The following is a 26,548-nucleotide window of genomic DNA, read 5'->3' as shown; positions in this document are numbered from 1 at the left end:
GGGAAATTAAAACGATAAAGCAATTTTGCTAATTTTGGAAGGTTTCGTTTTCACGCCGTACAATTTATGGTAAAAATGACATGTGTTCTTTATTCTGAGGGTCAATACGATTAAAATGATACCCATTATTATATATTTTTATATTATTGTTGCACTTAAAAAAAATCACAAACTTTTTAACCAAATTAGTACGTTTATAATCCCTTTATTTGATGACCTATAACTTTTTTATTTTTCCGTATAAGCGGCGGTATGGGGGCTCATTTTTTGCGCCATGATCTGTACTTTTTTTTATACCACATTTGCATATAAAAAACATTTTTTATAATTTTTTTTTAAATAAAATGTATTAAAAAAGTAGGAATTTTGGATTTTTTTTTTCGTTCACGCCGTTCACCGTACGGGATCATTAACATTTTATTTTAATAGTTCGGACATTTACGCACGCGGCGATACCAAATATGTCTATAAAAAATGTTTTTTACGCTTTTTGGGGGTAAAATAGGAAAAAACGGACGTTTTACTTTTTTATTGGGGGAGGGGATTTTTCACTTTTTTTTAACTTTAACTTTTACATTTTTTTACATTTTTTTTTACACTTGAATAGTCCCCATAGGGGACTATTCATAGCAATACCATGATTGCTAATACTGATCTGTTCTATGTATAGGACATAGAACAGATCAGTATTATCGGTCATCTCCTGCTCTGGTCTGCTCGATCACAGACCAGAGCAGGAGACGCCGGGAGCCGGACGGAGGAAGGAGAGGGGACCTCCGTTCGGCGTTCTGAATGATCGGATCCCCGCAGTCGCGAACTGCCGCAGATGCCGGGATCTGTATTGATCCCGGCACCTGAGGGGTTAATGGTGGACGCCCGCGAGATCGCGGGCGTCGGCCATTGCCGGCGGGTCCCTGGCTGCGATCAGCAGCCGGGATCAGCCGCCCATGACACGGGCATCGCTCCGATACCCGCGGTTATGCACAGGACGTAAATGTACGTCCTGGTGCGTTAAGTACCACCTCACCAGGACGTACATTTACGTCCTGCGTCCTTAAGGGGTTAAAGGGGCACTCTGGTGGGAAACATCCCCCCCCCCCAAAAAAAAAATAAAAAAAATAAAAATAAAACAACTGGTGCCAGAAAGTTAAACAGATATGTAAATTACTTTTATTAAAAAATCTTAATCCTTCCAGTACTTATCAGCTGCTTTATGCTCAGGAGGAAGTTGTGTTTTTCTTTTCTGTCTGGCCACAGTGCTCTCTGCTGACACCTTCGTCCATGTCAGGAACTGTCCAGAGCAGGAGAGGATTGCTATGGGGATTTGCTCCTACTCTGGACAGTTCCTGACATGGACAGAGGTGTCAGCAGAGAGCACTTCCTGTAGTCTAGAGCAGTTCAGTGTGCAGCTCATTCGGGTGTGTCTCTTTTGTGCTCCAGAGACTTCCAGCAGACCAGAGCAGGTGTTTCATCAGCCTCCCCAGGAGAGCCTCCCTGCATGGCGTCCCTGGCCTCCACCTCCCGTTCCTCAAGGCTAGTGGGGGGTGGAGAGCAAACAGCAACAGCCATTCCGTTCGGGGGGAGAAGATCTGGCAGAGTCTGCAGCAATGCAGGCTCTGCACCCCCGGCAATGAGTGCCAGCCAGAGGACTGGTGAATGAAAAGCAAGGAGGAGAAGTGTGGAGTTGTGGGCAGAGAGAGGGCCCAAGGAGTCCAGTGCAACCTACTGCTCCCGCATGGCCGTGCGGTTTGCTGAGTATGATCGCTGCGGCAAGGAGCTGAAATTGGCCAGAGAAGATCTGCAAGGGGCTCAGAATCTGGTGAACACTGCACACAAAAAGAACAGGCCAGAGCTAAGAAGAAAGATCTCAGCACTGAAGGCTGAGATTGTGCAGCTGGAGGAGAGGAGAGCAGAGATCTTGGAGGGGAGCGGTCTCTTTAAGGAGAAGCTTCAGAACAACAACCGGTTTGCCGCCATGAAATCCCCAGGTAAGGTGGAAGTAGATGATGGGGAGAGTAGTGGCGGTGAAGAAAGTGTGGATGGTGATGAAGGTATAAAGAAGGAGGAGGAGAAGGTGGGAGAAAGAGCACAAGTGGTGGAAATAGATGCTTTGCCTGTAGCTAGAAGTCGCCAGGTCCGGATGGCTTAACATCCGAGTGGTACAGGACCTTTAAGGAGTCTTTAGCTCCCCTCTTGACTGAGGTATTCAATGAGTGTCTCTCCTCGGGCACTCTGCCGAAGTCAATGAGGAGGTCAGCCCTGATTCTTCTCTCAAAGGGTAAAGATCCCAGTTGTATTGAGAATTGGAGGCCCATAGCTCTTCTCAATATGGACAGGAAGCTTCTGGCCAAGATACTGTTTAATCGGCTGGTGAAGTTTGCACCCCGGCTCCTTTCGGAGGCCCAGCACTGCACTGTTCCAGGCCGAAGCACCTTAAGTGCTGTCCTTAGTGTCAGGGAGGCAGTGGAGCGGAGTAGTGCAGGTCTCTGGAAGGGGTACTTGCTGTCCTTGGATCAGGCCAAAGCATTTGATCGGGTGAACTACGAGTACATCTGGTCCGTCCTCCTGATATATGGCTTACCGAGTACTTTTGTTAATTGGCTTAAGATCTTGTATGCAGGGGCAGAGAGTTTCCCGCTGGTGAACGGGTGGTCTGGCCGCTCTTTTGAGGTGGGGTCCGGAGTCCATCAGGGTTGTCCTTTGAGCCCGCTCTTATATGTGTTCACGATCGATCCCTTCCTTAGGAGGGTGAGTCACGGACCATTGGCGGGAGTCAACAAAGTTCAAATGAACAAGACGGCTCACCTCCACTGTAATCCTCACACTCCGCACGGACTGGCCGCCAGTGCCTCCGGCCTAATACTAGGAGCAAAAGACTTGATGTCCAGCGAGGTAGGATGCAAAACAGGATTTCTTTATTGAGGACACATGGTCAGCACATAGAACCAACGCGTTTCGGGTCAGACAGGACCCTTAATCATGGCATAACAAAGTTACAAAAACATCAAGTTTAAATAAGAATATCTGTGGTCACATGTAGAGTGACGTCATTACAATAAAATAGTAACATAAAAAATCTGGACGGGAGTGGACTGCATCAACGTGGGTAAGTCCAGAGAACACACAGAAAGACTGGAAAAAAAACTCCATACATACGTGTATATGGCTACTGGGGTGAAAATATTTTTTATTGATTTTTTGTCATAACTGTCCTATGTCAACTGATATCACCAGGAGATGACCCGGGAGAGGAAGGGAGAAGGAAAAAAAAAAAAAAAGTCGGGATGAGTCTGGCAGAGTCGGCTGTCACCCAGAGAGTGGTGGCGTACGCTGACAATGTCACTATTTTCGCCTCCTAGAGAGAGAAGGTCGATGTGGTGATGTTGGAGGTGGACCGCTACTCGGAGGCATCCGGGTCTAAGATCAACCGGGATAAGTGTGAGAGTCTCTGGCTGGGAGGGAGGGATTCCACGTTTGATCTCCCGGACACCCTTCCAGGGCCCCAAGAATCAGCAAAAGTCTTAGGCATCACATTCGGCCAGGATGATTATCCCACAAAAAACTGGGATGGTAAGTAGAGAGGTGCGAACTTACAGTAAATTCGATTCATCACGAACTTCTCGGCTCGGCAGTTGATGTCTTTTCCTGCATAAATTAGTTCATCTTTCAGGTGCTCCCGTGGGCTGGAAAAGGTGGATACAGTCCTAGGAGACTCTTTCCTAGGAATGTATCCACCTTTTCCAGCCCACCGGAGCACCTGAAGGCTGAACTAATTTACGCAGGATAAGTCATCAACTGAAGTTCGTGACGAATCGAATTTACTGTAAGTTCGCTCATCTCTAATGGTAAGCTCCAGGATGCCGCTCAGAAGGTGGACCAGTGGAAGGGTTTGTCTATGACCCTCAGGGAAAGGGTACAACTGATCAAATCGTACCTGCTCCCCTTGTTTATCTATCTGGGCAGCTTATGTATGTTTCCAGAGGCTTACTATACTAGGATCTACAGCCTGTTTTTCCAACTGTTATGGGGGAACAGGATGAACCTAGTCAAGAGGGAGGTTACGTACCACACAAGGAGACTAGGGGGTTTATCTTTGGTAAACCCGGTGGTGTTCTTTACGAACACCTTCTTGAAAGCTAACATTGCTAACCTCTGGTCAGAGAGGGCTCCTCCGTGGGTACTCTCCTGCAGGAAATGGTTTTGGCCTTTCTACCAGGAATGGGAGAGAAGAGGGCAAGTGAAGGACCTCTGCACGCCCCATGGATATCTTCCGGCTTACGCTACCCAGACTCTGAAGGCGATACGTCGTGGGGTCTGGGAGTGTGGGAGATCAGGACCCAGTCAAGGCAGTTCCTTGACAAACGGGTTCTGCTGACCCACTTCCAGAAGCCTCTGGCGCTCAGGGACTGCCCAGGTCGGGATCTGAGGGTAGGGTTGTATCTTTTGAACATGAAAAGGATCCCTCAGAAGTTTTGGGACTTGGCCTGGCGTTGCTTTCAAGGGAAGCTATATGTGAGGGACAATTTGAAGTATAGGAACTCTGATGACCGGGGATGTCCCCGAGAAGAGTGTGGGGACACGCTGGAAAGCATGGACCACTTCCTGCTTCATTGTCCCTTTAATATAGGGGTCTACAACCGGGTGGGCGCTTCCATCGGCTGGAGTCAACTTGCGGGCCTTACCTATCCGGAGTGGGCTTATGGGGCATTTAAGAACCTGGGTGGCCGAGACCGGGGCACTTTATTATTAGTTAGCTTAGTGGTTAGGTACTACACGTGGAATGCACCGTGTTTAGTGTCGACCCAACAGAAAATCCTCTCCGAGGTAGAGGTCTGTAGGAATATCACCGGTGACCTTGGGAAGATCAGGTCTTTGGAGTATGGCAGTCTTGGTACCAGTAGGGCTTCTCTCCTGTGGAGAGGTTTTTCTTTTGATGTGCCCTAGGTACTAGACCTTTTAGGTAGAGTACCTATATTTTGGTTAGGGGCAGTGTTAAAGGGATAGTGATAGGGTGAGAGCAGGGTCAGTTTTAATGGAGGGATAGAATTAGGGAAAATTGTAGGGGGGAGTTAGGGAAAGAGTTTAACAATTTTTTCATGTATCAAGTCTGCCATCCTTCTTCCCGGTGGTGGGCTAATGCATGTGCATGCTAGCTTTTTGTTTTGTTTTAAGCTGATATGGTAAAAAGGGCTTACAGGCGACCAAACTTGGGCCTAAGGTGGTTTTGGTTCAGTGTGTATATGTTAGTATATATAAGTTTGTGTATAAGTTGGTTGGGAGGAGTGCTATTGGCTGTTGGTGGGGAGGGTGTATTTGTGGGTGGTGGTGCTTTGCTTTTCTTTTGGGGACCTGACATGGGTCAGTTAGGGACAGGACTTTGTGTATGAACAGTATGCAGGTGGGGTGGTGTGGGAGAGGGTACAGTTTTAGTGTAGGGATTTTGGTAGGGTTTTCTATTGTTTTTGTAGGTTTTCTGTAGTGTATATATTTATTTTTAGTTAAATACTATATTATTATGTTCATGTGATTTTGGATGTATATTGTTTATATATTGTTTTTTTTATATAATAGCATTACAGTAGTTATGGCAGTCGGACCAGTTATTATGTTGTTACGTGGTTTATTTGGTTTATTTCAGTTTATTTGGTATAGTGTATGTGTATTTATAATTTTTTTAGCCAGGTAGTGCTAAATTTTATGTTTATATTTTGCTAAGCCAAGTTGTGCTTTTATATATATATATATATATATATATATATATATATGTGTGTGGTGTCCCAGTACCGCATTCTATGTGGTACTCGTTTATGTATGGGTCCCCATAGCCAGAGTCCCTAGGACGTAGGGACCTCTATCATCCAGTCTACCCCTAGTCGCCTCTATTCTAGTATATAATCAGTAATTTATGCATAGGTTAATGTAAATAGAACAGTATATGTAGATAAATGGTTAATTACTTGTTTCCATTAGCGTTGCAGGACCTGCGGGTCATGTGACGAGGTGAACTCTATGGTATTTAGCTTAACCCCTTAAGGACTCAGGGTTTTTCCGGTTTTGCACTTTCATTTTTTCCTCCTTACCTTTTAAAAATCATAACCCTTTCAATTTTCCACCTAAAAATCCATATTATGGCTTATTTTTTGCGTCGCCAATTCTACTTTGCAGTGACATTAGTTATTTTACCCAAAAATGCACGGCGAAACGGAAAAAAAAATCATTGTGCGACAAAATGGAAAAAAAAACGCCATTTTGTAACTTTTGGGGGCTTCCGTTTCTACGCAGTGCATATTTCGGTAAAAATTACACCTTATAATTATTCTGTAGGTCCATACAGTTAAAATGATACCCTACTTATATAGGTTTGATTTTGTCGCACTTCTGGAAAAAATCATAACTACATGCAGGAAAATTTATACGTTTAAAAATGTCATCTTCTGACCCCTATAACTTTTTTATTTGTCCACGTACGGGGCGGTATGAGGACTCATTTTTTGCGCCGTGATCTGAAGTTTTTATCGGTATGATTTTTGTTTTGATCAGACTTTTTGATCACTTTTTATTCATTTTTTTAATGGTATAAAAAGTGACCAAAATACGCTTTTTTGGACTTTGGAATTTTTTTGCGCGTACGCCATTGACCGTGCGGTTAAATTAATGATATATTTTTATAGTTCGGACATTTACGCACGCGGCGATACCACATATGTTTATTTTTTTTTTTTACACTGTTTTATTTTTTTATGGGAAAAGGGGGGGGATTCAAACTTTTATTAGGGAAGGGGTTAAATGACCTTTATTAACACTTTTTTTTACTTTTTTTTTGCAGTGTTATAGGTCCCATAGGGACCTATAACACTGCACACACTGATCTCCTATGCTGATCACTGGCGTGTATTAACACGCCTGTGATCAGCATTATCGGCGCTTGACTGCTCCTGCCTGGATCTCAGGCACGGAGCAGTCATTCGTCGATCGGACACCGAGGAGGCAGGTAAGGGCCCTCCCGGTGTCCGATCAGCTGTTCGGGACGCCGCGATTTCACCCGAACAGCCCGACTGAGCAGCCGGGTCACTTTCAGTTTCCCTTTAGAAGCGGCGGTGACTGCCGCTTCTAAAGGGTTAATACCGCACATCGCCGCGATCGGCGATGTGTAGTATTAGCCTCGGGTCCCGGCCGTTGATGAGCGCCGGGACCGACGCGATATGATGCAGGATCGCGGCGCGATCCCGCTTCATATCGCGGGAGCCGGTGCAGGACGTAAATATACGTCCTGCGTCGATAAGGGGTTAAGGACCTTTGGAGGCTCAGTGACTTAAGCAATCCCATCACACCATGTAATGGTGAATGGCAGATGTTCGGACCAATCAAATTCGCCACACCCCTGCCCATATAAGGGAGCGGCGGCCATCTTCTCTCTCTTGCTCCTGTACCTCTGACGTGGAAAGACCTGTACAGCAGTTATCACAGTGAGTTAGGCCAGAGCCTTGCGGCAACGGCTGAACAATTATAATTATAGAGTGTATCACTTCCCAAACACTCTGGGGCATCACCGGACCTAATACCTCCCCTAAATCCGGACGGATCTGCAAATCTGTTCCTAAATTCAGAGACTTATTGTCTAGCTCAAGGTCCGCAACTACTGCCAGTCACTAAGCAACCTAAGGACTGTTTGTATGAGACTGTTATTGTGCCATGGATATTGCAAGCACTTCAGTAAAGTTATTCAAGTTCAAGTTCTATCTCTTTGTGGACCTTCAGTTATTTTATGCACCTATCGTTACTGGGAAGGGCGGCGATAGGCCAGAACACTGATTCAGCATACCAGCCCTCAGCCTGGTGTCACGAACTCTAGGGTTAACATTAACCCCTCATATATCAATACCATACCACCACTACCATACACCCCCCAAGGGCTACCACATATATATATTCTTTTTTTTTTGTAGCGGTGTGCTTGTTATATTTTCTGTTTTGTTTTCTCGTTGTGTTTCCCGAGTATGGATGGTTTTGAGTTGTAGCCAGCTTGTGCTAAATCTTATTTTCATATTTTGATAAGCCAAGTTGTGCTATTTTTATGTAAATTTTTGGTATGTGTGTTAGTGTGTTGTTTGGTTCAGTTAGGTGGGTTGGCATATTTTTGGTTTTTGTAAAGCTGGGCTGGCCGGTTAGGCAGGGTTTTGTTTTTGTGTTTTGGTACCAGTGTATTTCTTATTTATGTTATAGCTGGTTAAGCTTGTTTTGTGTTTTTGTGTAAGTTTTGTACTTTTATAATAAAAAAGAGAGTGTCAGCAGAGAGCACTGTGGTCAGACTGAAAATAACTATACAACTTCCTGTGGAGCATACAGCAGTTGATAAGTTCTGGAAGGCTTATGATTTTTTAATAGAAGAAACTTACAAATCTCTTTCTGGAGCCAGTTGATTTAAAAAAAAAAATATTTCACTGGAGTACCCTTTTAACGGGTAGCAAAATCACATTAAAAGGTTATCACATTAAAGGGGTACTCTGGTGGAAAAAATAATTTTTAAATCAACTGGTGCCAGAAAGTTAAACAGATTTGCAAATTAATTCTATTAAAAAATATTTACACTTCCAGTACTTATTGGCAGCTGTATACTACAGGAGAAAATCCCCATAGCAAACCTATGCTGCTCTGGACAGTTCCTGACACAGACAGAGGTGTCAGCAGAGAGCACTGTTAACAAGACAAAAAAGAAATTCAAAAAGAATAGAATTTCCTCTGTAGTATACAGCTGCGAATAAGTACTGGAAGGGTAAAGATTTTTTTTTAATAGAAGTAATTTACAAATCTGTTTAACTTTCTGGCACCAGCTCATTAAAAAAAAAAAAAGTTTTCCACCCGAGTACCCCTTTAAATTCCAAAGTTGTCTTTAAGTATGTATGTATATAAAATTTTTCGCAAATAATATCTTTAACCATCTGGTGCCTTCCTCCCAGTACCTATGCTTGTGCTGCTATTTACTTTACAAACAAATTCCTAAATAGGAGATTTATCAAAGCATAGGAAAGGTGGAGGTTTTGTCCGCGGCAACTAATTACATTGCATTGATATTCAAACTGTGAAAAGATCTGGGATCTGATTGGTCATTTCTAAAACCCATAGTAACCAATACAAGATCCTATTGAGGTTCTAGCAAAATACTAGGGAACGGCAGTGCATGTAGTTCCTTTAGATCAGTGTTTCCCAACCAGGGTGTCTCCAGCTGTTGCAAAACTACAACTCCCAGCATGCCCGGACAGCCAACGGCTGTCCGGGCATGCTGGGAGTTGTAGTTTTGCAACAGCTGCATACACACTGTTTGGAAATCACTGCTGTATAGAGATGTCCTTCTCTGAAAATAAGGCTTTTCAAGGGGTACTCCAGTGGAAAACATTTTTTTTTTATCAACTGGGGCCAGAAAGTTAAACAGATTTGTAAATTACTTCTATTTAAAAATCCTAATCCTTCCAGTACTTTTCAGCTGCTGTATACTATAGAGGAAGTTCTTTTCTTTTTGAATTTCTTTTCTGTCTGACCACAGTGCTCTCTGCTGACACCTCTGTTTATTTCAGGAACTGTCCAGAGCAGGAGAAAATCCCCATAGCAAACCTCTCCTGCTCTGGACAGTTCCTGACATGGACAGTGCTGTCAGAAGAGAGCACTGTGGTCAGACAGAAAAGAACTACACAACGTCCTCCTGAGCGTAAAGCAGCTGATAAGTACCGGAAGGATTAAGATTTTTTATAAGTAGTCATTTACAAATCTGTTTAACTTTCTGGCACCAGTTGTTTTCCACTGGAGTACCCCTTTAAGGCCCCATTCATGCAGCCCGGAAATCTTGCGAGTGGACAGTCCACAAGCAGCAGGTGCCACAGAACAGGCCAACACTGGGATCGCTTGGAAATGCGCTGTCAACACAGACGGCAATGCATTTCCATGCGGTTCATTCTTTCTGCGGAGGCCGAGATCGGAATTTCTGTGCAAGATGTTTCTGCCGCCGAAATTCTGCCATGTGCACAGTGCGGCAGAATCCCATTTAATTGAATGGAGAAGCCAGTCTGCAGTAATGGAATCTCCACGCTGAATTTTTCCGCTCAGAAATGGCGCTGTGTAAATAGGGCCTAAGGGAAAATGCTGCTTTTGTATACATGTTGGAGGAGATTTATCAGACTGTTGAGACCCAATTAGCTCCTAGCAGGCTATAACTACCCCTCCCCCTTACTACAATAATTAATTTAATAATAACTGACACAACAACAATTCAACTTTTTATGGGTGGGGATCGGCCACAGCTTTATTTATAAAATTACTTATATAAATAACAATTTAACTGTAACAAAGACACCGATTGGCTTCTTGCCAACCCGAGAGGTGCTGCCACACTGTCCTGTGTGGAGGTCTACCCCGGGTTGACCCCGCTTTCACCGTCTTCTTACCGCCAAGCTGTGACTTACAATAAACAGAGATACAAAAAAGGGAGGGAGGGAGGGCAAAACTCCGGGTCCTGGGCAGATTGAGGGGGGAAGGGAGGCACCACAGCTATAAATACCCAGGGGAGGGACCCTGAAAGCCCGGGAAACTATTAAACCCCTGATTGGTGCACTCCTTCCCCTCTACCCATGGGACATACCACTATATTTACCCACAGGTTTTACAGGTGGGGGAGGGCTCTAAAAACCTTGCCTGTACATTTCTTAACCCCTTAACTGCTCACCAGTCAGGGGGCAAGCTAGTTATGCACAGCTTGCCCCTCCAAAACATGTCCAGAGTAAAAGTCCCTGAGTTGCCCATAGCAACCAATCAGATCGCTTCTTTCATTTTTCAGAGGTCTTTTCAAAAATGAAAGAAGCAATCTGATTGGTTGCTATGGGCAACTGGGCAACTTTTCCTCTGGACAGGTTTTGATAAATCTCCCCCGTTGGTTCTAACTGTTAGATTTCTAGTAAATCCAGCACAAGAAAAGACCTCAGCATGCTTCTATATGAAGTATTTAGACATATATTAGAGGTCGTACGGATCTCTATAACAGTTTTGGCTCAATACAAAATAGAAACAAGATGGGGGAGATTTATCAAAACCTGTGCAGAGGAAGAGTGGCGCAGTTGCCCATAGCAACCAATCAGATTGCTTCTTTCATTTTTCCAAATGAAAGAAGCAATCTGATTGGTTGCTATGGGCAACTGCACCACTCTTCCTCTGCACAGGTTTTGATAAATCTCCCCCGATGTGTCCATGTGGGTTGTGAGCTTTTACTATGAAAAACTGCATTGTGGGAACATAAATGATTTCTATTAAATACTACACGTGGCTTTTTCATCTGTTCATAATGCATTCATGTAATTCACTTGGGAAATGTAGGGGTTAACAGTGCAGAAGCCGGGTGGCAGAGAACAGCATGCCCACAGAGTTTTCCACGGCATTGTGGGCGCATCTTGGCTTCTGCACCATGATATACAGTAGATGCTCTATGGATAGGTCTCCCTCTATGGTTATTTGCAAATCACAAACACGTCTATATCTCTTGTCCTTTTAAAGGGGGCAGATTTTAGTAAATGCTCCTGAATAAAAGAACTGACTCAATGTGCTTACTAAAATGTTATCTTCCTCATATGTGCGACCTTATAAACAGAAATACCAAAGGAATGAGTTAGCAGAATGTCTATAATAGGCTGCAGGCACATGGGGCTGGTTATGGGTGCTCATTTCCTATTAAACTGTTATGTAACCCTGTATTGTCGTGTTTTGGATTTGTCTTCTGGGTGATTGATAGTAATCATTGTGCACACTGGGCCTTCTCTATCTGTCCTCTGTAGACAACGTCTTTCCATAGAAGCTATTACAACATATCTTGTTTACTGCAGAGTTTTCCAGTTTCTGTAAATAAAGCTAAATCCATGTTCACCGAGCTCAGCTATTTTCTAAAATAGTTTCTGCTTTAATGCTTCACCATTTTCCAAAAACCTGTTTGTTGCCAGTCAGAGAGAACCTACTCCTTTGTCCGGTGGATGAAAATCTTAAAGTGTACTGTCATTAGCAAAAACGTTTTATATAATGTAGATAATACCATTATATGTATATTTGTAATGGACATTGGTTAAAAATGTAAAGGGCTCTGTACACTGAGGACAAGCAGGGCTCTGTACACTGAGGACAAGCAGGGCCCTGTACACTGAGGACAAGCAGGGCTCTGTACACTGAGGACAAGCAGGGCTCTGTACTTTGAGGACAAGCAGAGCTCTGTACACTGAGGACAAGCAGGGCTCTGTGCACTGAGGACAAGCAGGGCCCTGTACACTGAGGACAAGCAGGGCTCTGTACACTGAGGACAAGCAGGGCTCTGTACACTGAGGACAAGCAGGACTTTGTACACTGAGGATAAGCAGAGCTCTGTACACTGAGGACAAGCAGGGCTCTGTACACTGAGGACAAGCGAGGCCCTGTACACTGAGGACAAGCAGAGCTCTGTACACTGAGGACAAGCGGGGCTCTGTACACTGAGAACAAGCAGGGCTCTGTACACTGAGGACAAGCAGGGCTCTGTACACTGAGGACAAGCAGGGCCCTGTACACTGAGGACAAGCAGAGCTCTGTACACTGAGGACAAGCAGAGCTCTGTACATTGAGGACAAGCAGGACTTTGTACACTGAGGACAAGCGAGGCCCTGTACACTGAGGACAAGCAGAGCTCTGTACACTGAGGACAAGCAGGGCTCTGTGCAGTGAGGACAAGCAGGGCCCTGTACACTGAGAACAAGCAGGGCTCTGTACACTGAGGACAAGCAGGGCTCTGTGCAGTGAGGACAAGCAGGGCTCTGTACACTGAGGACAAGCAGGGCTCTGTACACTGAGGACAAGCAGGACTCTGTATACTCAGGACAAGCAGGGCTCTGTGCAGTAAGGACAAGCAGGGCTCTGTACACTGAGGACAAGCGGGGCTCTGTACACTGAGGACAAGCAGGGCTCTGTATACTCAGGACAAGCAGGGCTCTGTGCAGTAAGGACAAGCAGGGCTCTGTACACTGAGGACAAGCGGGGCTCTGTACACTGAGGACAAGCAGGGCTCTGTACACTGAGGACAAGCAGGGCTCTGTACACTGAGGACAAGCAGGGCTCTGTACACTGAGGACAAGCAGGGCTCTGTACACTGAGGACAAGCAGGGCTCTATACACTGAGGACAAGCAGGGCTCTGTGCACTGAGGACAAGCAAGGCTCTGTACACTGAGGACAAGCAGGGCTCTGTACTGTGAGGACAAGCAGGGCTCTGTACTGTGAGGACAAGCAGGGCTCTGTGCACTGAGGACAAGCAGGGCTCTGTACACTGAGGACAAGCAGGGTTCTGTACACTGAGGACAAGCAGGGTTCTGTACACTGAGGACAAGCAGGGCTCTGTGCACTGAGGACAAGCAGGGCTCTGTACACTGAGGACAAGCAGGGTTCTGTACACTGAGGACAAGCAGGGTTCTGTACACTGAGGACAAGCAGGGCTCTGTGCAGTGAGGCTCTGTGACATGCCCCTGGCTCACACAGCAGGATGATTGACAAGCCAGGAGCCTGCACAGAGTCCTGCTTGTCCCGCCCACACTTCCTGTATTTGGTCTCCTCTCAGAGACATACAGGCAATAGCTGCAGGGACAGCATTCTTTCACCCAAAATATGCAAATTTTTTAACCAATGTATTTTACAAATGGTATTATCTACATTATATAAAATGCTTTTGCTAACAACAGATACACTTTAATCATGTCTAAATGACACAGACTGACATTTTTAAGGGTATCTGAATAAGGTATCCCGACCCTGGCAACACAGTAGCATTCGAATGTATATCTTCTAACAGTAGCGTCTACACCTAGGGCCCCGGGGTATATAGAACCAGTTACTGGAACCCCTGCAGTGTGAGACATATGCCACTTGAGAGCTAACATGGTGATGCTACCTCTATACCTATCTATGTCCATATATTGGGTCTATCCTGCATATTAGACTAGGTGTCCACTCTATAATCTAGTTACTCTTAGTTACTCTAAGTTTTAAGAAGCACCTTTTTTCCTGAGGGATATTTATTATTTTGTCTGAATAAGGGGCAAAGTGATAGAACTTTCCAAACTCATCATGTTGGTGACATACTTTTTAGACATACAATGTTTGGTGCCACACCCCTCGCCGTACCGCCAATTGTACGTATCACATTGCACATTCTACAACACAGGATATGATACCAGTATCAGGGTTACACATTTGCTATTATAAAGGAGAGGGGGTCTCCTTTATAACCCCTCCTGTGCCATTTCATTCCTCCTTGTGCCATTTCATTCCTCCTTGTGCCATTTCATTCCTCCCTCAATACCCCCCCCCCCTTGCCACTTCATTTCCCCTCTTGACCCACCCCTCGTGCCACTTAAGTTCTCACCTCCTTGAACCCTCCGTGCCACATCATTTTCCCCCTTGATCCTCCCCTGTGCCAACCCCCCTCTTGACCACCCCGTGTCATCAGCCCTTCTTGTTCCCCCATGTCCTTTCCATTTTCGCCCCTGTGCCATATCATTTCCCCCCTATATTCCTCCCTCTTTGCCATTTCATTCCCCCCTGCGCTCCGGCAGGTTTAGGTGCAGGCTCGGCGGGTCTGATGAGTGACCATTACCTGACAAATTACCTCCCGCTCCGCCCATTAGCGTAACGTCAGGGGCATCACTTGTCAGCCCTGCTCACTGATTTAAAGTGGCCACTTTAGTGGAAAGCCCTGCTATAGAGAGTGGAGAGGTCGCAGTCACTACCATGCTCTTGTACCTGAGGTTACCCCTTAGCATCTATGCCAGCGTTTCCCAACCAGTGCAAAATGACAACTATCACCATGTCCGGGCAGACAGAGGTTTAATTAAATACTTAAATAAAAAAATGAAAGATTTTTCCCCACAAATATCTATATCAATTTGCTGAGTTCTAAGGCAGTATTTTCCCAAGCTGGAAGTTGTAGTTTTGCAACAGCTGGAGGTCCTGTGGTTGAAAAACACTGATCTAAGGTGTATGGCGGCCTCCTGACTCTGCACAGACAAATGTTGTCAGTGAAGAGAAAGGTTGGGCATGTATTTTTAACGCCTAACTATTTTTCTGGAATAGTTAAACTCCTGCCAGAGTTGTCTGGCTGCAGCTTACCCCACCCCATAGAGGAAACATGAATGTTTGGCTGTGCCAAATGTTCATGTGTATGGGGGGAGGAGGTTGGGAGAGATAACTGTCAATAAATGAAATGTTTGAGTACCTGTATACAATGATACATGGAGGCCAACGGGTTCATAATGGGGACTTCCTCACTTGCTCTGTTCATCCATGCAGCTTTGCCATGTATGTGGGCTCCTCACAGTTAGTTATGTCTATGTCAATGGTTTTATACTGCAAAAGAGCTGCGGGTCTCCTAAGGCATAGTGGCCTGAATGCACCCCTTATTGCTCCACCTCTGACAGCGGCAATGTGCTCAGCCCGGTAAAAAATTGTTATGACTTACAAAGTAACTTGATACAGAGGAATCTAACATACCAATGTACTGTACATCAGAATGACCGCAGCATTGTTACCTTGGGTGCAGATGTGTTCTTTGTGAGATATCTAGAGTGTATTTTCTTCCTTAGTGAGAACTGTATGTTCTCTCACATGTTACAGAGTCACAGGGGCCAAGGCATTAAACTGCTGTCTAAGTAAATAAAGACTAATGAGCTGGCGCAGAGCGTTTCCAGCAAAAACATTAGGCCAAAAAAGAGAGCGTCCATTGGCTCCGCTAACTATTGTTAATGTGTTGAGTCAAAACTCAAAGGTCTCAGTTAAAGTTATGTTTATACTGGAGAGTTAGTGCTATGTCTTACGTTCACGTCTCCTACTGTACTCTAAAAAAAAAAAAATACAAAATCTTTTTTCTCAGCCATTTTTACATTCCCTAGAACGTAGTTTCGTTGTTTACACTGGGAACATGAGATCTTTTTTAAAATCATCACATATATGGAGGGAAGCGATTGTACTTTCCAGAATACTATATATCATTAACAGCTTGCAATAGACATGGGAAACCTCACTATAAAGCTAATCCACCAACTAACATATATTACTTGCACGTCCATGGACAAAGGTCAGACTTTACAGTTGATTTGTGTAAATGGTTCTATCATTGTTACTGCCTTTATATGGTTTTTACCCCTCTCTTTTATTAGTCATATCCAGCACCGCTCAGGAAGAGGCATGCCTGAGGCAAGCACTGAGCCCACCCTCACTCACTATGCATTTACTTCCTCCCTGGGCCTGCTGTGCTGTGCTGGGTCTCTTCATCCAATCACTGCAGGCTGCTCTCTACCCCCCTCCTCCCTGTTGTAATACTTCAGTCTGATAGGACAGGCGTGAGCACAGAGAAGTGCTAGTCCTATCATCACTTGCTGGACTTTGTGCGAGCCAGATGTACAACACATAAAAAGTTTTTTAATTTGACAGGGGCCATTTAAGTCCTAACTGCCACCACATACATAGCATCTTCATTACTTTTATTTTTCATCTCAACTACTACAAGGTCATCCAGTTAGACTCTGGTCTCTCATCCATCATGAATCCTGGTGCAAGTGTCCTCTTTTTCCCATCATCGCCAATTTCTGCACTAACTTTGAATCAACTTAAGAAATGACTATGATTTGCCATAAAGTTACGTTCTCCTTACGTTCCCTTACGTTGCTTTTTTACCTGACCTCAACTCCACCTTTGACCTTAGACAGGGCTTACTCCATATTTGAGCTTTATGTTCAGCATATACATCTAAAATGCCAATAGACCAGTGTACCCCAACCTGTGGTTATCCAGTGGTTGCAAAAGTAAGGCTGTCAGAGGATGCTGGTAAAGCCACAGGTTGTGAAATACTGCCATAGACTATCATTTGCCAAATGTATGCCAAAATGGGGTCCTTGTGGCTCATGTTCCTGTTTCAGCTTTGTCTCTTCTACTGTCTTCATATCAATCTTAGTTATGTTTGCTTCTTGGTCTGTTTGGCCGTTGGATGTCTGGGCATGCTTGGAGTTGTAGTTCTGCAACAGCTTAAAGCACCCTGCTGGGAAAACACTGTTCTAGATTTATAGCGTAGGCCATGGCAACATTCCCATTTGAACATTGCTTAATTTAAAGAGTTAGACCATGCTCGCATGGAGGAATCTGTTGGAAAAATTCAGCTCGGAAATTCCGTTGTAGCAGAGTCCCATTGTTTTCAATGCAATTGTGCTGCACCCTGCATATGATGGAATTTCCGTCACTGAAATTTCGATTCTGGTGAAATTCAGAATCCTCTCAGAAATGCATTGTTGTCTATGGATATGGAACATTTCCGAGCAGTCCTAGTGCCAACAGTGTTCCTGCCGGCGCCCACTGTTTGCAGAATGTCCACTTTTATTTTCCGGGCGCACATTCCGCAAAATTTCTGCCGTGTAAACGTGTCCTTACTCTCATTTGCAAATAATTTTGACGTGTCATCCTGACATGTCAAAAGTTTTGATCACACTGGGTCTCAGTTCTGAGACCCTCTTCGATTGCAAGTTATAACCTGGTAAAGTGAGTGGCAGCGCCCTAATGAACTGTCGGTCAAATCCAACTCAGTTACCATAGACTATAATGGAGGGAATGAGTTGGATGAGTTGGCCAGCCAGTAAAGCCACGCACTACACCAGGCAATAACTCGCAATCACAACCGATTTCACGACTGAGACCTGTGCAATCTAAACTTTTGACATGTCTTCCAGACATGTCAAAAAGTTTGGGCAAATGATAGTAACTATTCAAAGAGAACATGTGATCAGTTTCATGCTGGCCGAACCAGAGGCAGTATGAAACACTGACAGGCTCCCTTATTAAAATGGTGTAAGATTTCCTCTACCACAGGAACCATAGATAACTAGCCAGGAACGATGCCTCTCATTGGGGCAGTTGCTGGTTGCCTCTCCCTGCCCGGCTGGTCATGATTGACTGATCTTTTCTTCAGAGAGTTTGGCTTTGTTCACACGTCTGGAGTGTCCACATGGAAAATCTCAGTATGGACATTTTGGAGAGTGTGGACCGCACGGGAATGTGCCGTCTCATAGACTACAATGGATTCCGTGCGTGTCTGCAGAAAAAATGAACTCAATTCAAAATTCAATCTTTCTGGAGACACGGAAAACGGAATTTCAGTACGTGTGCACAGCGCAGCAGAATCCCCTTGAAATCAATGGGACTCTGCTGCTCTGGAGTCTCTGAACTCCCAATGGAGATTCAGAGTAAATTATGCACCATTGTAAAGCCATGTTCACACGATGAAATTGTTGAGCGTAATCCAGCAGAAAAATTCAATTCCAAATCCATTGAGTCCCATTGCTTTCAATGTGATTCTGCTGCACCACGGTGGATTTTCTCCAGCGGAAACATTCTTTCTGCAAAATAATCTCGGAAATGCATTGTTATCTATGGAGATGGTGCATTTCTGAGTAGTCCTAATACAGCATGTTCCAGCCGGCACCCACTATTTATAGAATGTCCACCCGTGTTTTCCACAACTCTACAAAGTTTTAAATGTGTGAACATAGCCTAATAGGGGAGCGTGCTTTTATGCTGCTCATGGTTTTGGCAGAATTAAACTAGTAAAAGGATTCCATTTAACATTGCTTTTCCGGGTCTGATGTTTTTTGACTGTGCTTTCTCAACTACAGTATGCCGAATTCCTTTTTATTGTTTTGCCAAACTAAAAAAATTTGTCCCCAACTCTAGTAGTTTTTCACACAATTTGGTGTTGCTGGTGCAGAAATTGCATTATCCAAAATAAGTTGTCCTATAAAGAACACTGCTATCTATATGCTGTACTAGTGTGTGTGTGTGTGTGTGTGTGTACACCGTATATACTCGAGTATAAGCCGTCCCAAATGTAAGCTGAGGCCCCTAATTTCACCCCAAAAACCCAGGAAAAGTTATTGACTCGACTATAAACCTAGGGTGGGAAATACATAATCCCACCATGTCATCACCCCCCCTGTCATCATCCAGACCCCCGTCATTAACACCCCCCTCATCATCACCCCCGTCATTATCACCCTCATCATCATCACCCTCGTCATCATCCCCCCCTCCTTCATCATCACGGCCTGTGCCAGTAGTCTTCAACCTGCGGACCTCCAGATGTTGCAAAACTACAACTCCCGGCATGCCCGGATAGCCATCGGCTGGAGGTCCACAGGTTGAAGGACACTGCGGCCTTCTTCATCATCCAGACTCCCTTTTGTTTTCTACTCACCTCCCCTCGGTGGGAAGGAAGGGTGAGCTCGTCTGGCCGTCCATATTCAACCACCTATGCTGCAGGGACCGTCTGGTGGGGAGGGTTAGTCGTTCCGGGCTGTTCATCTTCACCGGGAGGCCCTCTTCTCCGCTCCGGGCCGGCCCCGGACTAGTGACGTTGCCTTGACGATGACGCGCAGGGACGTCCATGCACATGAACATCCCTGTGCGGTGGTGTCAATGCAGCGTCACTAGTTCGGGGCCGGCCCGAAGCGAGAAGAGGGCCTCCCGGTGAAGATGGACAGCCCGGAACGACTAACCCTCCCCACCGGACGGTCCCTGCAGCATAGATGGTCGAATATGGACGGCCCGGACAAGCTCACCCTTCCTTCCCACCGAGGGGAGGTGAGTAGAAAACAAAAGGGGGTCTGGATGATGACGAATGCCGCAGTGTCCTTCAACCTGCGTACCTCCAGATGTTTCAAAACTACAATTCCCAGCATGCTGGGAGTTGTAGTTTTGCAACATCTGGAGGTCCGCAGGTAGAAGACCACTGAAAAGGGATTGACAGGCGGAGATGGATGGCCGGGACCATCCCCTCACAGCTAAAGCCAAAAAACGTTTTTTTTGTTCACTCGAGTATAAGCCGAGGGGGCGTTTTCAGCACGTAAAATTGTGTTGAAAAACTCGGCTTATACTTGAGTATACACTCCCTATACCTCTATATAAAATTGGAGGCATGTATACAGTAGATACAATAGGGCCCAATAGAAATCTTTGGGTGCCGTATTATTACAAGACTTGATTTTGTACTGTACAGTTGTCTGCTATTGAATTTTGTCTGTTGTTTTTGGAGCAATGGATCACAACGTTTTTGTAACCTTTTATAAATCTTTGTTTTGTGTTTTTTATTTGTACATTTCATGCACATTACCAATGTATTCTGATACATTAAAAAAAGTCTTCAATAGAAGCTAGTGTTTTAGGAATGTGCGCTTGACGTATTTTCCATTTACTTCTATTATTCTAGTGACTTTCCTGTATATGAGCATCACAAATGATTTATGAAGTTCTATATCCATAAAACATGAATATCCAGGCAAAACGTTCGCTTTATGCTCTTTCTTCTCCTTCTTTTTTTCAGAACTCGAGGCTAAAGAAGCATGCGAGTGGTTACGGGCGGCTGGATTTCCTCAATATGCTCAGCTTTATGAAGGTAAGAGCACCAGGGCTGCTGATGGAATTCGCCATGCTTTTCATCCATGACATCATTCTGTTCCATTGCACATTACACCCCGGGAAGGCTGATTTTTATGAGCTCTAAAACCATAATTATGCCAGCCACTAAAAAGGTAGTCAGCCTGAGAACAGCGGATCCTATTCATGGGGACCACCCAGTCCTTGGTACAGTAGTAGCGGTGTGCACTTCGGAATAATATTTATGTAATAACCAAAATAATTCAGCTTCCCCAACCTGTGTCTGCAGGATACTGAGCTGTGAATGGCAGCCATCCGAGGCCCAGAGCTGGTTACCAGATTATGTCAGGGGAAGGGCCGCAGACTACAAGGGGGAGGATTAACTCCTACAAATCACTTTTCCTTTTGTGTCAATAATTGAATTTTATAAAATAAGAAGCTAAAGCAGATTGATCAAGATTATTCCTTATATCACTGGGCCCTGCTGTCATATTAATGCTTAAGTGTAAAGCCTACATAGGCTGCACCATGCTGATTCTACCCAAGATTTTCTATGTCATTGATTATTGCTTTTATTATTGTTTGTTTACAAATAAAAGATAATAATAAAAATAATAAATAAATAAATAAATAAAAGATTATAATAAATATAATAAAAAAGTTATTTTCCAAGCCAGTAATAGCTGACTACTGTACGCCCATTCACACTACCAGAAAAATTCAGGGCAGGCATTCCATGTGCAGAAGGGCGCTGCCTGAATCAATTGGTGCTAGGACCGTGCCAACATTTGCCATGTCCATAGATAGCGATTAGAGATAAGCTAATTTTTGACAAAATTCAATTTGGCCGATTTGCCGAATTTTCAGGAAAAATTTGGTTCGGACTGAATTTATTCGCGGCGAATCACTATAAAAAACTGCGATTTCTGGGCTACAGAGAGCCTCAATAGGGGTGTAGAACACTTTGCCTTGTCGTAACACTCATAGGGAGTGTGCTATGTTAGTGAAATAATACTGTTATTCAGTATGACATGCAGATTACAGGCATCGCTATTAGAATCACTGTCGCAGAGTGGCACAATGACAGAGCCTAGAGGTGGCATCCGTAAGAGAAGACCATATAGTGGCTGAATGACACAGCGTGGAGGTGGCAGCAGCATGAGGAGACCTTATAGTACCTGAATGACCCAGCCTGGAGGTGGCAACAGCCTAACGAGACCATAAGGCCTCACAATTGAAAAGATTAAAGATATTTTTTAACATTTAAATTGAAGATTTCAAATAAAGGAACCTAAAAAGTTTTATTTAATGTGCCAGCAGCATGAGGAGACCACATGATGGCACAGTGACACAGCCTGGAGGTGGCAGCAGCATGAGGAGACCATAATCTGGCAGAATGACACAGCCTGGAGTTGGTGGCAGCAAGAGGAGACCATATAGTGGCTGAATTACACAGCCTGGAGTTGGTGGCAGCAAGAGGAGACCATATAGTGGCTGAATGACACAGCCTGAAGGTGGCATCAGCATGAGGAGAACATATAGTGGCAGTATGAGAATGCCTGGAGCTGGCATCAGCATGAGGAGAATATATGGTGGCAGGATGAGACAGCCTTTAGCTGGCATCAGCATGAGGAGAACATATTGTGGCAGTATGAGACAGCCTGGAGCTGCCTTTAGCCTAAGGAGAACATATGGTGGCAGTATGAGACAGCTTGGAGCTGGCATCAGCATGAGGAGAACATATGGTGGCAGAATGAGACAGCATGGAGCTGGAATCAGCATGAAGAGAACATATGGTGGCAGAATGAGACAGCCTGGAGCTGGCATCAGCATGAGGAGAACATATTGTGGCAGTATGAGACAGCCTGGAGCTGGCATCAGCATGAGGCAAACATATGGTGGCAGAATGACACAGTCTGGACCTGGCATCAGCATGAGGAGAACATATGGTGGCAGAATGAGACAGCCTGGAGCTGGCATCAGCATGAGGCAAACATATGGTGGCAGAATGACACAGTCTGGAGCTGGCATTAGCATGAGGAGAACATATGGTGGCAGAATGAGACAGCCTGGTGGTGGCATCAGCAGCAACAGGAGTCCTGAAAGTGACCCGGTGACAAAGTGGGGCAGTGGGTGGCAAAGGTGACAAAGGTGGGTGAAAAAAGGAGAACTTGGCATCAGATATGTGGCAGGATCAGAATAGTAGCTGAAGCAGGTAGGCAGAAGAAAACGGTCTTTTTTCTAAAAGTGTTATTGTGCATATTGAGGATGTGCATTACATAAAACTTAACTTTTAATAATATTCTTAGGATAAAATATATGTACCCAAAATTTTTATCTTTATTTATCAAAAGGAAAGGTGTGCAAAAAACACCATGTGCCACCTACACCACCAAGTATTGATGTGATGCAAAGACCTCTAAAAGGTGGAAGGGAGCAACGTATGGTCCATTGTAACTGGTGGGGGTAAAAACTTCCCCTGTAAGGCCCTACTCTCGCACTATTAATTCCCTTCTTGGCAAGTGTTACTCCCCCTAAAAAGGGCAGCCCCACACAGGAACCTCTCCCTATTTGCACCTAAAACCCCTGGGAAATGGCAGTGTTTGTAGGTGGAAATAGGGAGAGGTTCCTGTGTGGGGCCGCCCTTTTTAGGGCAAGTAACACTTCCAAGAAGGGAATTAATAATGCAAGAGTAGGGTATACAGGGGAAGTTTTTACCCCCACCTGTTACAATGGACCTTATGTTGTTCCCTTTCAGCTTTTAGAGGTCTTTGCATCACATCAATACTTGGTGGTGTAGGTGGCACAACATTCTTTTTTGCACACCTTTCCTTTTCTTAGATATAAATATAAAAATTGGAGTCCATATATTTTATCCTAAGAAAAGTTAAGTTTTAGCTAATGCATATCCTCAATACTTATTTGTGGTCTGATGCAGAGGAATTTCTGTAACTGGGGAGCAACATCTTAAATATGTTTTTCACTATCCATATTTATGAAGTGTTGGTGTGGCACCATGGTCAATCTACTCTGATGTATCAAACATAGGTGGGTGGAAATCATGGCTGATCCATGCCTGATTCATCTTCACAAAGGTCAGTCTTGCCACATTTTTCGTGGACAGACGAGTTCTCCTTGGGGTTACTATGGCCCCTGCTGCACTAAACACCCGCTCTGATGGCACACTGCTTTTCCAGGGCAAACTCTGCTAGTTGCAGCCACAAATCAAGTTTGGCTGCCAGAAGTCCAGGGGATCTTCAAAGTGTGTTGGCAGGGTCACGTCAAGGTATGCCACCACCTGCACGTTCAGGTCCTGCTCCAGTTCTACCTGCTGCTGGTGAGTTGCTTCACTATGCGGGTAAAGAAAGCTACTAATCAGCAACTGTAGACTCAGGCTGCTGCTGATGGAGCTGGTACTGCTCCTGCCAACCCACCCCTCACCAGCAGCCATGGCAGTGGAAGTTGAGTACAGAGTGCCCCCCAAGTCAGACCTGCGAGAGGATGGACGATGGCGCAGATAGGCATCGGCCAACTGACTATGTAGGAAGTCTCTGTAGTTGGTCAGTTTGTCCTCCCTCTCAGTGGGTGTAAAAAAGGTCCCCATTTTGTGCCGGTAATGAGGGTCCAATAAGGTGGAGAGCCCGAAGTCATCCCACTGCCGAATGGTGACAATTCAGTGGTCACTACGCAAGCGAGCATACATCATGCCATTTGTGCAAGTGATTTGGAGGGACTCCCTGCCTTTATCTCCACCGCATACTGCCACGGTGTGTCTGGTTCCTCTGTCACGTCTTCCTCATAGCCCTCCAGCTCTTCTTGCTGCTCCTGCTCCTCCTTTCCTGTCAGATGACTATAAAAACGCCCATTTTGCGAAATCTAAACTATGCTCCACTGTCCCCTCCCCCTCCTCTTCCAGTTCAGCCCCCCACAGGGCTCATGTGGCCGTAAGATGTTGGCACCATTTCCCCAGTGCCCTGACCAGCCATCGTTTCCAACACATGCTGTAGGAAAAGAAGCAGTGGAATGATGTTGTTCATCCCGTAATCCTGGCGACTGACTAATAATGTGGCTTCCTCAAAGAGCCTGAGCAAATGGCAGGTGTCACGTATGAGCTGCCACTGGTTGACATTAAAGTTACACAGGGGAGTCCCCCTATCCGTTTAGATGATCAAGAAATCGGTGATGACTTTTCTCTGTTCATATAGTCGGTCCAACATCTGGAGGGTGAAATTCCAACGTGTGAAAACGTCGCAAATCAGACTATGTTGGGGGATACCGTTCTGCCGCTGCAGGTCAAGGAGGGTGTGCTTTGTGGTGTACGAGTGGCTGAAGTGCATGCAAAGTTTCCTTCCCATTGTTAGGATGTCTTGCAGATGGGGGAACACTTCAGGAACCGCATGACAACCAGATTGAACACGTGTGCCATGCAGGGCGCATGTCTCAGGCTTCCTTGTGGCTGCGCAGACAAGATGGTTTTCCTGTTGTCGGTCACCATGGTTCCCATTTCCAGTTTTCATGGAGTAAACCATGATTCGATTTCTTGATGAATGACTTTCAGCAGTTCCTCCCCTGAGTGACTGTTTGCCAAGGCAAACCATGTGAAGGACAGCGTGACACCGCCATGCCCTGCACACATGGTATGCTGGAGGGGCACTGAGACTGTGCAGTGGAGGCTGAGTCGCACACTGTCACAGGACCGACAGCCCCAGAGGCTGGAGGCGGAAGCGGCGTGAACTGCCTACCCCGAGCACGTTTGGCTCCAGACTTCCCACTTCATCCACCATGCTGACTGCCAACCATACTACCACCTTGCTGGCTCAGCTGCTGCCTCACGGGAAACCTTCAGCCCTCTTGTCCTGATGATGATGAAGCCCCTTCTGCACCTGGTTCCCAAGTGCGATCAGTGTCATCATCATCGAGTTGTGTCTGCATGTCACTGATCTCCTCTTCAGGTTCCCCAACAGTGTCTGCTTCAGGAGCCTGAATACTCACAACACCACCTCCCACGCCACTCTCCTCATCACTACTTGCCCACCTAGCGGAGGAAGCTGCCGACGTCTCCTCCACTTCTTGGCTGGGCAGTAGCTGCTGACTGTCCTCTAGGTCGTCCTCACTAAATAGTGGAGCTGAACCCACAGTATAAGATACTTCGGTGGGGGAGGGAACAGCATAGGACAGAGGCAATGGGAGGACAGGGACTGCGCCCGGGCCATGCCAACTGAGGGTTGTGTCTGAGGAACCCACCGACTGTTGACTGGGGGTGTCATATGTCACTTGTGATGAAATGGATAACCGAGTTAACCAATCGATGATGGCAAATGGGTTGCTGGTGGAGACACGACCGCTTGCTGATACTGGGAGCTCCGGCCTCTCGCTGAGACTCCTGCTGCCACTCACCCCTAGTCTGCTGCGACCTCTGCCTGATGAATTTAGGCCTCTGCCACTCCTCTGTCCACGTCCTTGCACTTCTCTGCCTGACATAATTAGTGCATATATGAGGGGTGTACAATACGCTCCACCATGCTTAAAACAGTATTTGTCTACAACACCAGCAGGTGTGTACTTTTTGCTGACCTTTCACAGTGAGTATGCCCTTAAGCCTTTAACAGGAACAAAATCGTACACCACCTATGTACGCACAGGTTGCACTTAATAGAGGACAATACGCTCTGCCATGCAACCTGTATTAGGCACTAATAGCAGGTGATTATGGCTTTTAGTGCCCTGCTCACCCTAACTGCCTGGCTATTATTAGCTTTTCAGTTGTTGTACACACCAGTGCTGCAGCACACAGTCGCTGTGTAGTACATCCAAAATTTCTCTCTCAATCTCTCTCCCTTCCCTATCAGTGCTTCTAGGCTGAATTGGGCCTTGAGGTGAATTGCTGCTGTAAAAATGCTTTTCTGTGCAACACAAACTGCTCTCTGTCCCCCTCTCTCTCTCTCTCTCTCTGCAATAGAATGCTGATGTGACTGGGAGGTGAATCACTGCTGTAAAAATGCTTTTCTGTGCAACACACACTGCTCTCTGTCCCTCTCTCTCTGCAATAGAACACTGATCTGACTGGCCGCAAGATGGCTGCCAATTATA

At 45.4% G+C, this 26,548-nt stretch overlaps 1 protein-coding gene across 9 annotated transcripts in view; it reads left to right on the top strand.

Annotated features, from left to right (window-relative positions):
* The window catches only part of STARD13 (StAR related lipid transfer domain containing 13), a 508,748-nt gene that overhangs the window by 420,611 nt on the left and 61,589 nt on the right, over positions 1-26,548 (top strand). For all 9 annotated transcript variants that reach the window (XM_056561898.1, XM_056561901.1, XM_056561899.1 and 6 more), the window contains one exon: positions 20,406-20,477. In XM_056561898.1, coding sequence (XP_056417873.1) covers positions 20,406-20,477 — 72 coding nt within the window. The remainder of the gene's footprint in view (positions 1-20,405; positions 20,478-26,548) is intronic.

Source organism: Hyla sarda, chromosome 2, assembly GCF_029499605.1.
Source record: "Hyla sarda isolate aHylSar1 chromosome 2, aHylSar1.hap1, whole genome shotgun sequence".
NCBI lineage: Eukaryota > Metazoa > Chordata > Amphibia > Anura > Hylidae > Hyla > Hyla sarda.
The sequence above is the reverse complement of the archived record's forward strand: the minus strand, read 5'-3'. Positions and strand labels throughout refer to the sequence as shown.